Source organism: Elephas maximus, chromosome 11 (genome assembly GCF_024166365.1).
Source record: "Elephas maximus indicus isolate mEleMax1 chromosome 11, mEleMax1 primary haplotype, whole genome shotgun sequence".
Lineage (NCBI taxonomy): Eukaryota > Metazoa > Chordata > Mammalia > Proboscidea > Elephantidae > Elephas > Elephas maximus.
In genome coordinates, this window is record NC_064829.1 from 115644853 (window position 1) to 115662534 (window position 17682).

Consider the following 17682-nt stretch of genomic DNA (forward strand, 5'->3'; position numbering starts at 1 on the left):
ATTAATACAGAATTGGCAGCCCCTATTAAGAGGAAAACTGTTGACTCAATTGCAGCTTTATGCATGGGAAAGTGAAATAGCTACATATATCGAGATATTTCTAAATTATAAGGTGGTACTATATACATGTATTCTTATAATGTACAAAAATAGAATAAATTAGAGGAACTTAAATGATCACAACCGACTCAAGATACTACCAAAAATCCAAAAAGACCTATAAAAAACAAAGGAAAAATGTTAATGTAGTTATTAAAAACAAAACCCTAGAATCTGATTGTTTTGCAGGCAGTAAAATATTTTAAAGAATAGATAACCTCTAACGAGGATGAGTCCCCGAAGAAGGACATCGTGCTTGGTTAAGTAGAGGGTCAGCAAAAAAGAGGAAGACCCTCAACAAGGTGAATTGACACGGCGGCTGCAACAATGGGCTCAAGCATAGCAACAATTGTGAGGATGGTGCAGGACCAGGCAGTTTCGTTCTGTTGTGCACAGGGTCACTATGAGTTGGAACTGACCTAGTGGGACCTAACAACAAACTTCTGCCGTATCACTCTGGCAAATATCCCATTAATAAAATTAGATGAGGATACCAAAAAGAGCCAAACCCATTGCCATTGAGTCAATTCCAACTCGTAGTGACCGTATAGGACAGAACATAACTGCCTTGTAGGATTTCTACGGAGCAGCTGGTAGATTCAAGCTGACATTTTGGTTAGTAGCCAAGCTCTTAAGCACTACGCCTCCAGGGCTTCTAGGTGAGGATAGTCCCTAAAAAGCAAAATCTGGACCAATTTCACTTAGATAATATAAAAATTCCAAATAAAGTGTCAGTAAATTGAGCTCAGTCATCTATTAAGAGAATTGTAGAACGGAAAGTGAGTACCCAGATCCTGACCTGTTGTGATTTAATTGCGTATCCAGATTTTAGGTATTCTAATTTGAACAATGTAATGGTCATGGAAGAAATGTAACGATGTGACATGACCCATCCCCAGTATCTTGTAGATTGTTTCTGGTTGTTTAGCTTTGCCTAGCTTTACAAAATAATGAATACATATGCAAAATAGGAAGTCAACACTTAAAAAGTATTGCCTTCCACAAAAATGAGTATTGCCACAATTCATTTTGAACCAAACTTTTGTAATGTCATTGTAGTTCTATACAAGTCAACAACTTCAGACAAAAATATCTTTAAACATAATGATTTTCCTCGTTTCCAAAGAGCTTCAGATATAACACATAAGAATCTTGAGACATGGTACCACATAGGTTATATCAATATATTAAGCTTAACATTTGGTAATAAAAACTATGGGTAAACAATGTGAATCTTTTACTTAAAACCATTGGCTTTAATGATGCTAGATTTAAAGGAAAGTAACTAAATAAAATTATGACAATATGTGCTTGTTTCATAAAACAAAAACAACCTTTTGTGGCTTTCTACTTTCAAAGTTGTCAGGAGTTTATTATAGATTACTGAGAAGTAATACTTTGGTTATTTAAAGAAAAGGTTTTTGTTTTTTGTTTTTTTTTTAACTATGCAGCTTTGTTTTTGATTCAGGAATTTATGTTGTTGAACCTTTGCCTTCAAGGCAGATTGCATAAAGAATAAAATCAATTTTTTAACCTAGCAATTAAGGAAAATTTTGTTACCTTAAACAGTGAGAGATCCAACTCTTCGTTTTATATGTTATTTGATATTAAGCTCTTAAAAATTCTTACGAATTAACTCATTAAACCTTCAGTTGCAATAAGCCAGAACCTTGATTATATTAAACAAAAATCTTTAATAAACTTTCAAATTTCTTGCCTTTGTTATATATATAGTGTAACCTTTTAAGTGACATAAAATGAACATATCATCAGATCTAAATATACAAGCATACCTCATTTTATAGTGCTTTGCTTTATTGTGCTTCCCAGATACTAGGTTTTTTACAAATTGGAGGTTTGTGGCAACCCTGCCTCGAGCAAGTCTTTCGGCACCATTTTTCCAACAGCACATGCTCACTTTGTGTCTCTGTCACATTTAGGTAATTCTTGGAATATTTAAATTTTTTTCATTATTTTTTTATGGTGATCTCTAATCAGTGATCTTTGATGTTAATATTGTAATTGTTTGGGGGCTCCATGAACCACACCCATATAAAACAGCAAACTTAACTGATAAATGTGTGTGTTCTGACTGCTCCACTGACCAGCCATTCCCTCTCTCCCTCTGTGCGGGCCTATTTTTTTTTTTTAATTGTGACACAACATAATTCCTTGAGACACAATTTTTTTCCCTTTTTATTGTACTTTATATGAAGGTTTACAGAACAAACTAGCTTCTCATTAAATGGTTAGTACACGTAATTGTTTTATGACATTGGTTAACAACCCCACGAAATGTCAACATTCTCCCTTCTCTACCTTGGCTCCCAATTACCGGCTTTCCTGTCCCCTCCTACCTTCTAGTTCTTGCCCCCAGGTTATTGTGCCCCCTTAGCCTTGTTTTGTTTTATGGGCCTGTCTAATTTTTGGCTGAAGGGTGAACCTTGGGGGTGACTACATTACTGAGCTGAAGGGGTGTCTGGAGGCCATACTCTTGAGGTTTCTCCAGCTGTCGGGTCAGTAAGTCTGGTCTTTGTGTGTGTGTGTGAGCTAGAGGTTTGTTGTTTTTTTTTTTTTTAATTGGGGAGACAGTTTTGAAATTAGGCCAGTTAATAATCCTACAGTGGCCTCTAAGTGTTCAAGTGAAAGGAAAAGTTGCACATTTCTCACTTTATATCAGAAGCTAGAAATGATTAATCCTAGGAAGGTGTGTTGAAAGCTGAGATAGGCCAACACTTAGGCCTCTTGCTCCAAACAGTTAGCCAACTTGTGAATGCAAAAGAAAAGTTCTTGAAGGAAATTAAAATGCTACTCCAGTGAACACATGAGTGATGAGGAAGGAAAACAGCCTTATTGCTGATACAGAGAAAATTTTAGTGGTCTGGATAGAAAAGCCAGCCACAACGTTCCCTGAAGCCAAAACCTAATCCAGAGCAAGGCCCTAACTCTCTTCAGTTCTATGAAGGCTGAATTGATGCTGCAGAAGAAAAGTTTGAAGCTAGCAGAGGTTGGTTCATGAGGTTTAAGGAAAGAAGCCATCTCTATAACAAAAGTGTAAGGTGAGGCAGCAAGTTATCCAGAAGGTCTAGCTGAGATAGTTGGTGAAGGTGGCTACACTAAATAAGAGTTTTTTGATGTAGGCAAAACAGCCTTATATTGGAAGAAGATGCCCTCTTGGACTTTCATAGCTAGAGAGAAGTCAATGCCTGGCTTCAAAGCTTCAAAGGACAGGCTGACTCTCTTGTCAGGAGTTAATGCAGTTGGTGACTTTAAGTTGAAGCCAGTGCTCATTTACCATTCTGAAAATCCCGTGGCCCTTAAGAATTATGCTAAATCTACCCTGGAACTACAGAGCCTGGATGACAGCACATCTGTTTACAACATGGTTTACTGAATATTTTAAGCCCACTGTTGACACCTACTGCTCAGAAAAAGATTCCTTTGAAAATAATACTGCTCACTGACAATGCATCTGGTCACCCAAGAGCTCTGATGTAGGTGTACAAGGAGATTAATGTTGTTTTCATGCCTGCTAACATAGCATCCATTCTGCTGCCCATGGTTCAAGGAGTAATCTTGACTTTCAAGTCTTATTATTTAAGAAATACACTTTGTAAGGCTATAGCTGCTGTAGATAGTGATTCCTCTGATGGATCTGGTCAAAGCAAATTGAAAACCTTCTGGAAAGGATTCACCATTCTAGATGCCATTAAGAACATTCATGATTCATGGGAGGAGGTCAAAATATCAACATTAACAGGAGTTTGGAAGTTGACTCCAAGGCTCATGGATAATTTTGAGGGATTCAAGACTTCAGTGGACGAAGTAGCTGCAGATGTGGTGAAAATAACAGAGAACAAGAATTAGGCATGGATCCTGAATATGTGACTGAATTGCTGCAATCGCATGATAAAATTTTAGTGGTTAAAGAGTTGCTTCTTACAGATGAGCAGAGAAAGTGGCTTCTTGAGATGGAATCTGCTCCTGGTGAAGATGGTGTGAACATTGTTGAAATGACAACAAAGAATTTAGAATATTACATAAACTTGGTTGATAAAGCAGTGGCAGGGCCTGAGAGGGCTGACTCCAATTTTGAAAGAAGAAATTCTATTGTGGGTAAAATGCTATCAAAGAGCATCGTATGCTACAGAGAAATCTTTCATGACAGGAAGAGTCAGTCAGTGTGGCAAACTTCATTGTTGCCTTATATTAAGAAATTGCCACAGCCACCCCAGCCTTCAGCAACCACCACCCTGATCAGTCAGCAGTCATCAACAATGAGGCAAGACCCTCTACCAGCAAAAAGATTATGACTCACTGAAGGCTCAGATCATGGTTAGCATTTTTTTAGCAATAATCTTTTTTTTTAATTAAGGTATGTACTTTTTTTAAGACATAATGCTGTTGCACACTTAATAGACTACAGTATAGTGTAAACATATGCACTGGGAAACCAGAAAATTCATGTGACTCACTTTAATGCGGTAGTCCAGGACCGAACCTGTAATATCTCCGAGGTATGCCTGTATACTTTTTCTGTGACATACAAGTAAGAGTCTATAAACTTTAATAATAATGAATAACTTAGTCTAATATTAGTAAGTTACCTAGTAATTTAAGTTTATATATTACAAAATGTAAGCAGTTTAACCTTCCTTCTTATTCTGGAATTAATAAAATTATCCCTTTCCGTAAATAAAACCTATTTCATATAATACTTAGCTTAAATTACTTACAAAGGTTTTACTTTTAAAATTGACATATTACAAAACAAATCTTTATTAGAACAAACTCACCTTTATTAATTTCTGGAAATATTTGAACTATTAAACTTATAGAAGTGTTTATTATTAAACCAGTTAGAGCAAGTTCTTTGAGGAAATATTAAAATCAAATTTAATAATACCAACTGGAAGTAAGAAATTATATTTTCCTAATCCTGTCTTTTGCATGCTTCATAGGATCCTTTAGAGAGAAACCAATTTAGAATAATTTATTTCTTTTTAAGGCCTTGTTATATCAGTCAAAAGAAACAATTTCTTTTTTAGTGCACTATTTTAAGTAGACAAATTTGTATCAAAGTTTCTCAAAATGTATACAGCAATTCTTTGTTAAGATCCACCTGATTTATGAGACCAGAAGAACTAGATGGTACCCGGCTATCACCAGTGACTGCCCTGACAGGGAACACAACAGAGTCCCTGATGGAGCAGGAGAAAAGTGGGGTGCAGAACTCAAATTCTGATGAGACTTAATGGTCTGACTGAGACTGGAGGGACAAGACATGGCCCCCCAACTCTCTGTTAGCCCAAACTGAAACCATTCCCAAAACCAGCTCTTCAGGCAAATATTAGACTGGACTACTATAAGACATAAAATGATACTGGTGAAGAGAGTGCTTCTTAGCTCAAGTAGATACATGAGACTAAATGAGCAGCTCCTGTCTGGAGGCGAGATGAGAAGGCAAAAAGGGTCAGAAGCCAGTTGAATGGACATGGGGAACCCTGGTTGGAAAGAAGGAGTGTGCTGTCATATTGTAGGGAGAGCAATGAGGGTCACATAACAATGTGTGTATAAATTTTTGTATGAGAAACTAACTTGAACTGTAAACTTTCACTTAAAGCACACAAAAAAGAAAAACAACAACAAAAAAAAAAACCTCACCCTGAATAAAATGTACAAGGCAAACAGTAAAAAAAAAAAAAAAGAAATCAAATGACACATTGTTTTGGTCAAATCTGCTGCAAAAGACCTCTTTAAAGTGTTGAAAAGCAAAGATGTCACTTTAAGGGCTGATGTGTGACTGCCCCAGGCCATGGTGTATTCATTTGCCTTATATGCCTGCGAAGCTGGGTGCCTTAGTTATCTAGTCCTGCCATAACAGAAATACCACCAGTGGATGGATTTAATGAAGAAAAATTTATTTTCTCTCAGTCTAGTAGGTTACAAGTCCAAAGTCAGGACATCAGCTCCAGGGGAAGGCTTTCTCTCCCTATCGGCTCTGGAGGAAGGTCCTTGTCCTCAATTTTCCCCTGGTTGAGGAGCTTCTCAGGCGCAGGGACCCGGTGTCCAAAGGACGCACTCTGTTCCTGGTGCTGCTTTCTTGGTGGTATGAGGTCTCCAACTCTCTGCTTGCTTCCCTTTGTATCTCTTGAAAGATAAAAGGTGGTGCAGGCCACACCCCAGGGAAACTCCCTTTACCTTAGATCAGGGAGGCGAATTGGTAAGGATGGTGTTACAGTCTCATCCTAATCCTCCTTAACATAAAATTACAGTCACAAAATGGAAGACAAGCACAGGATACTGGGAATCATGGCCCAACCAAGTTAATGGACACATTTTTGGGGGGACATAATTCAGTCCATGACACTGGGCAATGAATAAGGGAGACCAAAAAAGCATTAATGCCTTTGAATTGGGGTGTTGTCAAAGAATATTCAGTATACCATGGACTGCCAAAGGAAAGAACAAATCTGTCTTGGAAAATGTACAGCCAGAATGCTCCTTAGAAGTGAGGATGACAAGACTTTGTCTCATGTACTTTGGACTTGTTATAAGGAGGGATCAGTCCCTGGAGAAGGACATCATGCTTGGTAAAGTAGAGGGCCAGTGAAAAAGAGGAAGACCTTCAACAAGATGGATTGACACAGTGGCTGCAACAGTGGATTCCAACATAGCAATGATGGTGAGGATGGCGCAGGACCGGCCAGTGTTTCGTTCTGTTGTACATAGGGTTGCTAAGAGTTTGCACCAACTCAATGGCAGCTAACACCAACATATGTATATATACATATAAACACCCCAGATCTGTTGCTGTCAAGTCGATTTCAACCCATAGCGACCCTATAGGACAGAGTAGAACTGCCCCATAGGGGCAGCTGGTAGATTCGAACTGGTGACCTTTTGGTTAGCAGCCCTATCACTTAACCACTGTGCCACCGTACAGTTATGCATTGCTTAATGTCCACAATACCTTGGTGAAATAGGATGTTATGTGATTTGGATGTTGTACAAACACCATATTATATACAGGTGGCCCCTGGGTGACAAATGTCCAGGTTATGTACAACTCGTAGTTATGAACCAATCCCCGTAAAGCCTATTACATTAAAAATTCAAAATACTTACAACGGTTTGTAATAACAAATGGGCGCTACTTTGCCATGCACAAAACATTATTATTATTATTACTGTATTTTTATGTTAAAGATGTTTTAGTGTATCCCGAAGTGTTTCTTTAATGTTTTTTATTGCATTTGCTACATCCAGTTACGTCCACTATGTCCTGTTCTCCAGCAGGGATTTCTGAACTCTGTTATGACTTTATGGAACCGTGGACATATATGCAGTCGGACATTGCCTCAATGGACGTTATGTGGTGCATGACTGTATATATATGTATACATAAAACCTAATCCACATAGAAAATTAGTTTGAGGTATGAAGCTTCTAGAAGAAATTATAGAAGAATATCTTCTCAACCTGAGATAAGACAAAAAAATTTTAGGATACAGAAAGAAATCCATAAAAGAAAAAAGTTGATAAATTATGCTTTATCAAATAACTGTAAGTGGAAACAACCGAATGTTCATCAACAGATGGATAAACAAAATGTGGTATATGCATGAAATGGTATATTAAAAAAAGACAACTCATTGCCATCGAGTTGATTCAAATTCCTAATATTACTCAGCCATCAAGAGAAATGAACTTCTGATACAGAGCACAATATAGATAAACCTTGAAAATATCATGCTTAGAAAATCAGTCAGAAAATGACAAATAGTGTATGGTCTCACTTATATGAAATAAGCAAATATCTAGAAATCAAAAATTGTTAGTGGTTGCCAGAGTGAGGCGGGGGGACAGGAGGAGTTGTGGCTTAGGGAGCCGTGAGTTTATGCTAATTGTGGTAAAATAATTTGGAAAAGAATAGTGAGAACAGTTGCACAACTTAATGTAATCAGTGTCACTGAATTATACAAGTAGAAATTAGTGAATTGGTATATGTTTTGCTGTGTATATTTCCACCACAATTTTTTTTAAAAAAAAGGTACCATAAGAAAATGAATAGGCAAGACACAGACTGACTGGGAGAAATATAAAACATTTGCTTAGCATTCATCTGACAAAGAACTTGTATCTAGAATTTATATTAAAAGAAAAACTGCAACTCAAAAGGACAAAAAATTTAAAAATGGGAGAAAGACTTTATACAAACACACACTTCACAAAGGAAGCTATAGAAATATCCAAATCCAATAAGCATATAAAAAATATGTTCAGCATCATTGTCATCATAGAAATACAGTTTTAAACCAAATGAGATACTTCTACACACCCACTAGAATGGCTAAAATTTAAAGATGGGCAACACAAAATATTGGAAGGGATATAGAGAAGCTAGAACTCTCTTACATTGTTGGCGGTATAAATAACATAAACAATTCAGAAAAAGATTTGGCATTTTCTTATAAAGTTGAACATTCAGCTTTACGTACCCATGACCCGGTAGTTGCACTCCTAGGTATTCACTCAAAATAAATAAAAACATATGTTCATAGATAAACTTTTACAACAGAGGGCGGAGCAAGAAGGCCTCGTGAAGAGCTCACTTTGTCAGAACTCTGGAAACCAGTGAAAGGGTTACAACAACCAAGCAAACACGGAATTAAGGAAAAGACTGTCAAAGTGGTAGAAAAGCTTTAGTTTTCTAGGTACCACACCCCACCCACTCCCCAGCTGGGTGGTATCTTAAAGCTACAGCAGCCCACATTCCCTTAGAGGGAGCCTGGTCTCTGGCTCCAGAGCAAGCAGAAAAAGCAGAGTAGATTTTATTCACAAATTATCGTGTGGGTCTGTTCTAACCTGTCTGGGGACTGTCTGAAGGACACATGCAAAGCAGTCACCTTTGCATGTCTTGGCGCTCACGTAGGGTGGAAGGGCAGAGGGCAATGCCCAAACTTCTTATAGCCACGTAGTGGTTAAGAGTTTGATTAAGGCATAGACTAAATGTCTAAAGACTGGAAGAAGAAGCTAGGGAGAGATTTTCTTTGGGAAAATAGGCCATTCCAAAGCACCACATATATACAGGGGTATTGAGAGAGCCACATGCATTCCCAGTGCAAGATACATGCACAGAAAATAACTGAGAAGACCCTACATTTTCACATAGGGCTGATTCCTATGCTAAGCATAAGTTTGGCTAAGTGTTAACGGACTGCGCCAGCAGAGACCTCATCTGAAAGATTGGAAAAGGAGATCTCCTCCTCCCTCCATGCCAGCATTCAAGGAAATTTCTGTCAAAACCCTAGCTGAACATAAGCTAAAGAAAAGAGGAAGGCAGTCCTTGCAAAAATAGAGCAAGTCAATAAACAAATGAACTATTACAGCCATTGACAATTTTTTGAAAATCAGTAAGCTCTGGGGAAAGGGAAGAATCTGAGTTCCAGATTCACAACATGAGAATATTAAGATATCCCATTTTCAGCAAAAGTCAAGGGCACACAAAGAAACATGAAATAATGGTCCATTCAGAAGAACAAAATAAAGCAACAGAAATCATCTCCATGGAAGTCCAGATAATTGGCTTCCTAGACAAAGAATTTAAAGCAGTAATACTAAATATGCTCAAAGAGCTAAAGGACAAAACTAAAATAAGGAAAATGAGACATGAACAAAACGAGAATACCAATAAAGAGAAGTAGTAAAAGAAACCAAATAAAAATTTTGGAACTGAAACATATAATAAATGAAATGAAAAATTCACTGGGGTTATTGAACACCAGATATGAGCAGGCAGATGAAAGGATCAGAGAACTTAAAAATTATTGTTGTTAGGTGGTGTCAAGTCAGTTCTGACTTCATAAGACACCTATGTACAACAGAACAAAACACTGCTCGGTCCAGCACCATCCTCACAACTGTTGTTATGCTTGAGCCCATTGTTGCAGCCACTGTGTCAATCCATCTTGTAAAGGGTCTTTCTTTTTTTCACTGACCCTCAATTTCACCAACCATGATGCCCTTCTCCAGGGACTGATCCCTCTTGATAACATGTCCAAAGTATGTGAGACATAGTCTCACCATCCTTGCTTGTAAGGAGCATTCTGGTTGTACGTCTTCCAGGGTTTGTTCATTCTTTTACCAGTCTATGGTGTATATTCAAGATTCTTCGCCAACACCACAATTCAAAGGCATCAATTCTTTGGTCTTCCTTATTCATCGTCCAGCTTTCGCATGCATATGAGGCAACTGAAAACACCATGGCTTGGGTCAGGCACACCTTAATCTTCAAGGTGACATCTTTGCTTTTCAACACTTTAAAGAAGTTTTTTGCAGCAGATTTGCCCAAAATGCAATGTGTCATTTGATTTCTTGACTTGTTTCCATAGGTGTTGGTTATGGAACCAAGTAAAATGAAATCCTTGACAACTTCAGCCTTTTCTCTGTTTACCTTGATGTTGCTTATTGATTCAGTTGTGAGGATTTTTTTATGTTGAGGTGCAATCCATACTGAAGACTGTGGTCTTTGATTTTCATCAGTAAGTGCTTCAAGTCCCTTTTACTTTCAGGAAGCAAGGCTGTGTCCTCTGAATAATGCAGGTTGTGAATGTGTCTTCCTCCAATCCTGACGCCTCATTCTTGTTCAGAGTACAGCCTCTCAGATTATAGATTAAATAGGTATGGTGAAAGGATACAACAGTGACACACACCCTTCCTGGCTTTAAATCACTCAGTATCCCCTTGGTCTTTTCAAACAACCGCCTCTTGATCTATGTACAGGTTCCTCATGGGCACAGTAAGTGTCCTGGAATCCCCATGCTTTGCAATATTATCCATAATTTGTTATAATCCACACAGTTGGATGCTTTTGCACAGTCAATAAAAAACAGGTAAACATCCTTCTAGTATTCTTTGCTTTCAGCCAGGATCCATCTGACATCAGCAATGATATCCCTGGTTCCACGTCCTCTTCTCAATTTGGGTGAATTCCTGACAGTTCCCTGTTGATATACTGTGGCAGCTCCTTTTGAATGATCTTCAGCAAAATTTTGCTTGCATGTGATATTAACGATATTGTTCGATAATTTCCACATTCGGTTGGATTGCCTTTCTTGGGAATAGGCATATTTATGGATCACTTTCAGTTGGTTGACCAGCTAGCTGTCTTCCAAATTTCTTGGCATAGACGGTGAGCACTTCCAGCAGTGCATGGGTTTATTGGAAAATCTCCACTGATATTCCGTCAATTCCCGGAGACTTGTTTTTCATCAACTCCTTCACTCCAGCTTGTGATTCTTCCTTCAGTACCACTGATTCCTGATCATATGCTACCTCCATGGATGAACATCAATCAAGTCTTTTTGGAATAATGACTGTGTGTTCCTTCCATCTTATTTTGATGCTCCCTACATCGTTCAGTATTTTGACCATAAAAAAAAAAAAAAGAATCCTTCAATATTGCAACTCGAGGCTTAAATTTTTTCCTCATTTCTTTCAGCTTGAGAAATGCTGAGCATGTTCTTCCTTTTTGGTTTTCCATCTCCAGCTCTTTGCACTTGTCATTATAATACTTTGTCTTCATGAGCTGCCCTTTGAAATCTTCTGTTCAGCTCTTTTACTTCATCGTTTCTTCTTTTCTCTCTCAGTACTCAACGTTCAAGAGCAAGTTTCAGAGTCTCTTCTGACATCCATTTTGGTCTTTTCTTTCTTTCCTGTCTTTTTAATGACCTCTTGCCTTCTTCTCATATGATGTCCTTGATGTCATTCCACAAATGATCTGGTCTTTGTTCATCAGCGTTTAACGCGTCAAACCTGTTCTTGAGATAGTCTCTAAATTCAGGTGGATTATACTCAAGGTCATACTTTGGCTCTCGTGGACTTGTTCTAATTTTCTTCAGCTTCAACTTGAACTTGCATATGAGCAATTGATGGTCCATTCCACAGTCGGCCCCTGGCCTTGTTCTGACTGATAATATTGAGCCCTTCCATTGTCTTTTCCCACAGATGTAGTCGATTGAATTCCTGTCTATTCTATCTGGTGAGGTCCACGTGTATAGTTGCCATTTATGTTGGTAAAAAAGGTATTTGCAGTGAAGAAGTCGTTGGTCTTGCAAAATTCTATCATGTGACCTGCAGCATCGTTTCTATCATCAAGGCCATATTTTCCAAATACCGATCCTTCTTTGTTTCCAGCTTTCACTTTGCAATCACCAATAATTATCAGTGCATCCTGATTGCATGTTTGATCAGTTATAGACTGCAGAAATTTGTAAAAATCTTCAATTTCTTTGTCTTTGGCCTTAGTGGTTGGTGCATAAATTTGAATAAGAGTTGCATTAACTCATCTTCCTTTTAGGTGTATGGATGTTATTCTATCACTGACAGCATTGTAATTCAGGATAAGTCTTGAAATGTTCTCTTTGACAATAATGCAATGCCATTCCTCTTCAAGATATCATTCCCAGCATAGTGGACCACGTGATTGTCTGATTCAGAATGACCAATACCAGTCCATTTCAGCTCACTAATGCCTAGGATATTGACGATTATGTGTTCCATTTCATTTTTGACAATTTCTAGTTTTCCTAGATTCATACTTCGTACGTTCCATGTTCTGATTATTAATGGATGTTTGTAGCTGTTTCTTCTTGTTTTGAGTCATACCACATCAGCAAATGCAGGTCCCTACATTCATGTCATTAAGGTCAACTCTACTTTGAGGAGGCAGCTCTTCCCCAGTCATATTTTGAGGGTCTTCCAACATGGCTGGTGCATCTTCTGCCACTATATCAGACAATGTTCCACTGCTATTCATAAGGTTTTCACTGGCTAATTCTTTTCAGAAGTAGACCACCGGGTCCCTCCTAGTCTGTCTTAGCTGGAAGCTCAGCTAAAACCTGTCTGCTATGGGTGACCCTGCTGGTATTTGAATGCTAGTGGTATAGCTTCCAGAATCACAGCAACTTGCAAGCCCCCACAGTATGACACATTGACAGATGCATGGGGGACTTGAAGATAGGACAATTGAAATGATCGAGTCTGAGGAGCAAAAAGAATAAAGAAAAGTGAAGTGAGTCTAAAGAACTTGGGGGACACCGCACTACGTTTGACCCAAGGGAGTCTCTGGGTGTCTTGGACAGTGTATAGTATGTGGTATGAGAACGTGAGACTTATGCAGGAATGTGGAAAACAAAGAGAATTTATTTCTCATAGGTTCCAGAGTGAAAACCACAGCATGCTTCTCAGGGCCACACAGTAAGGACACTACCCCAGAATGTGTTTAACCTAGTGATGGGGAGCAAACTGAGACAGAGAGCCTGTAGGCTGAAGCCTTTAGGCTTGGGGTTGGGGGTCTCGAGGTTAGTGTGTGTTGAAGTCTTATTGGTCAGTTTTAAAATTTCTAGTGCATTAGCATAGAGAAGGGGAGAAGTTATTATCATAGGAGACGACGGGTGGCATGGCCGGGGAGGCAGGCAGAGACCACAACTGCTGAGAGGCTAGGTGAAAGGTAGGGATGATCACGTCAGAAACCAGATGAAAGGGTAGCTGGGAGGAATTAAGGGATGCTGAGGCAGCAAATTACATAGACTGCATATTGGCTTTATGACAATCAGCCCTGCCGTGCCTTGGCATCAATCTATCAATCTGCATGTAAGACATTGGTCACTTGTGTGGTAAAGATATTAAAAGTGAAAGGAATTTAGTTACCTAAGACGACATTTAAGGCAACTATTAGGAATAATTCCTATTCTTATCGTGACCAGTGACTGAAACCCAGTTAGCAGCGATGTAGCCCGTTTATTGGGAGACAACCAGGGAACTAGACATAGCATCTCTGGGTTCAGCGGTATCTGTTGTATAATAACCTCAATCTTTACCAGATAACAGGCTGTAGGCCTTCAGTACACTGTTTCAGCTGATACTGGGGAGTGTTTACAGTTTTGACCCAAGGTGGCAGCTGCATGGGTTCCCATTTGGCAGTTCCTACTATGAGAGCCACAGACTTGACTTTGTTCCAAGAATGGTGCTACGGCGTCTGTCCCTATGATTGAGAAAGAAAGAGCAAGAGGCAGCATCACAGCTGGCAGTTGTTCAATAAGAATAGTTCCAATATGACATCTAATAAAATTTGTTTACCTTGAAGAGTTTTACCCACAATGCCCTGTAGTAAGATGAACCCCAGGTAAATTTGGAGGGGTTACCGGGAATGACTGTAACTTGTGTGCTGGTGTTCAGCAGAGCCAAGTGAGTCTGTTTATTGTTTTTATCCCAATGGACCACCATAGTTGTGAACCCGTGATTGCCCCGGGAGGTGGGACAAGATCTGGGAAGCCGCCATCTCCCTAAGGGAGGGACCTCACTGGTTGCCATTCAAGCAAGTCAGGATATGCTGGAGGGGTGTTAAAGGGCACTTGAGGGGAGGGTCTCCAAACTTTGTGTGGCAGTTTTGGGGAGTTGCAGTTGTAGAAGGGTATCCTTAAGTTTCGTAATTCACACAGGGGCTGCCCCATGATTAAGTCATTAGGAAACTCCATGCCTCTTAATTGCCAGTGGAGGGGCCTTTCTGGATCCCCATGGGAAAACAGAAATTTTTTTAACAGAGGTTTTTCCTCTTTCTAGGATGTTTCAATTACTTCCTTGGAAGGTTTGGTTTCTTTAAGGGGTTTTCCAAGTCCCATTCATTTGAGGCTTCCTCTGAGCTGAGGGAGGCACAGAACCCACTGTATCATGTAAAAATTTAGCCCCCCAGCATATGCAGATTTTCTAAGAGGTTATCTTCAGCAATCCCAGCCAGTCGCCTCATCTTTGTGGCTGTGGAACCTGTATTAAAAACTCTAAGTAACCATTCAGCCCTCCGCTCTAAGTCCATTTGAACGAAATCTTTTAAGAATGGTTTGAATCCCCAGCATGGTAAAATTATGGGTTTTTACCTCTAATTCACGCTGTTCTCCCACCCCCTTGACTCGGTGTCATTATGGGGAAGCTCTGGTGTGTCCCCAGTGGCCCTGCACATAGGCGGCTGCTCCTCCCTCAGGATGCTCCAGTCAACCTCATCAGGGTCAGGGTCGCCCTCCACTAACACGATGGTGCCTGGGTCGTCTTTGAGCAGTGAGTATGGAGAACCAGCACTTTGGCATCCTAATAGGAGTTCCCAGGCACACTGGATAGGAGTCTTCTTTAACAATTCACTGGTTTTCTTAGGAGTTTTCGTAGGGGACGGCACTAAGTGCTCATGGCTCTTAATCTGGCACTTAAATTGACTCAAGGTCCCTTGCCAGCAAACACCAGAATTAGACCTGACCTGACTCTCCTTCTTCCTCTGTTGCTCCAGGCAAATCAAGACCAATTGAATGGTCGCCTGCGGCTTTATAAGACCCCAGGCACTATGCAACAAATTAGGAGATAGGACACAATCACTCAGCATGGTATTTGGCCATTAACTGGCATGTCCCATGAAACCATGACCCTAAACCTCCAAACCAAGGAACCAAATCCCATGAGGTGTTCAGTTATACATAAGCAGTCTCAACAGCTACTTTTTTTTTGGTCATTATAAATATATCTATCACACAAGTTTTGCCAATTCAACATTTTACAGCTGTATAACTTACTGACAGCAATTACACTGGCTGGCTGTGCAACCTTACCTTCAATTAATGTGATTCTTCCATCAGGGTAAACTGAAAGTCACTACTCCATAAGCAGTAACTTCCCCTCTCCCCCTCCCTCCTATCCCTGGTAACCACTAATCAAATTTGGTCTCTATACAGTTGCTTTTTCTTGTCTTTTTATATAAGTGACGTCATACCATATTTCTGCTTTTGTGATTGACATATTTCATTCAACATAATGTCTTCAAGCTTCATCCGTATTGTAGCATGTATCAAGACATTATTTCTCTTACTGGCTGAGTAGTATTCCATTGTATGTATGTACCACACTTTGTTTATCCATTCATCTGTTGACGGGTATTTAGATTCTTTCTGAATTTTGGCTATTTTGAATAGTGCCGTAGTGATACCAAGACCTTCTTCATAGTTGTAAAGTAGCTTAGAGTTTCCATGTATCTTCTAGTTCATATATAACCTACTGTTTGCAAAATAAGACAAACAAGATTGGAGTAGACATTTTCAAACATTTTTTAAATTTTACGTTCTCCAGAAAATAAAATCTTTCATCTATTAACTAATATATCAAAGAGTTTGGGATGAAGAGGATGTTGGAGTGTGATCCCTGATGGGCTTGTATCTTTCTTCTCCCTGAACCACCCAGGACAGGACACAATCAACGATTACTCATCTGAGAAAGACCTATGAAGATCTCTTTCTAATAATGTTCACTTTTCAATCCTCATCATCAGGAAGCCATTAACAATTATAAATGCCTATGCTTTAAAAACCTCGAAAATGCTTGAAGCAATATGTCATAGAACTAGAGAGAAAACAGAAATAGACACACCTCTCAGTAATTAACAAAACTAGATTTTTAAAAAGTCAGCTAGGACAGAAAACATCTGATTGACAGTATCAACCACGTTAACCCAATAAGCCGCTCCTTGGACACTCTATGGGATGTCCTATAGAGTCATTATGAGTAGGAATCCACTCCACCTCAACGGGTCGGTGGGCTGCTGCCTAGACTTCTTTCCCAGGTCAGCTAGGGGGTTTCTCAGGGACAAACACAAACCGCTGCTCACAGGGCACGCCTCGTTCCTGCCGAGCAACCTGAGACACAGCCCGCGCCGTCCCGCACGCCCCCCAGCACCGCCCAGCCGACCCGCACACCCCCCAGCACCCCCACGCCGGCCCGCACGCCCCCCAGGGCCCACCCGGCCCGCCTGCCCTCCAACCCCGCAGTCCTGCACGACCCCCAACACCCCCCGCTGGCCCGCCCCCCACCCGCCACCCCGCACGCCCCGCAGTTCCCCACGCCGTCCCGTACGCCTCCCAACACCCCCTCGCCGGCCCGCACACCCCCCAGCACACCCCCGCCGGTCCGCACGCCCCCCAGGGCCCACCCAGCCCGCCTGCCCTCCAACTCCGCAGTCCTGCACGGCCCCCCAGCCGTCCCCCGCGTCGCGCCCGCGCACTCGGCACCGCGGCGTGGAGCCGGGCCGAGGCCCTCCCAGCCCGGACTACGTTTCCCACAGGCCTCCGCGCCGAGCCTCCTTCCGGCCTCCCCGCGGCGGTCGCGCCCTGAGGTGAGTTGGTGGCGTGCGCCGAGGAAACGGGCGCGGGGGCGGCGCGGGGGCGGCGCCGGCTGGGGTGTGAGCGAGGTTATGGGAGTTGTGGGGTTTGTGGTGCTGGCTGGGCGCCCGGTGCCCTGCTGCGTCCTCTGCCCTCCGGCTTCAGGGCCGCAGAGGCCCAGCGGCTGGGAATGGCTCCGAATTAGACGTCTGATCCCCGCCTAGAGGCCCCGACAAAAGGTGCGTTCCTGAGAGGAACCTGGCCCCGCGACTGCCGAGAGCTGCCTTCCGAGCGACTACCTGGACTCGAGACGGCCTGCGGCCCCCGCCCCTCGTGCGGATAGCGGGAAGGGGCGGCTCTCCCAGGCTCCCTCTGACTGCCGTCGCGGTAG

The 17682-nt window shown here is 41.1% G+C and overlaps 1 protein-coding gene across 1 annotated transcript in view; it reads left to right on the forward strand.

The window, feature by feature from the left end:
• The window catches only part of LOC126086328 (uncharacterized), a 70797-nt gene that overhangs the window by 27220 nt on the left and 25895 nt on the right, over positions 1-17682 (forward strand). Inside the window, exons 7-8 of the mRNA XM_049902481.1 lie at positions 16778-17466; positions 17516-17678. Coding sequence (XP_049758438.1) covers positions 16778-17466; positions 17516-17678 — 852 coding nt within the window. The remainder of the gene's footprint in view (positions 1-16777; positions 17467-17515; positions 17679-17682) is intronic.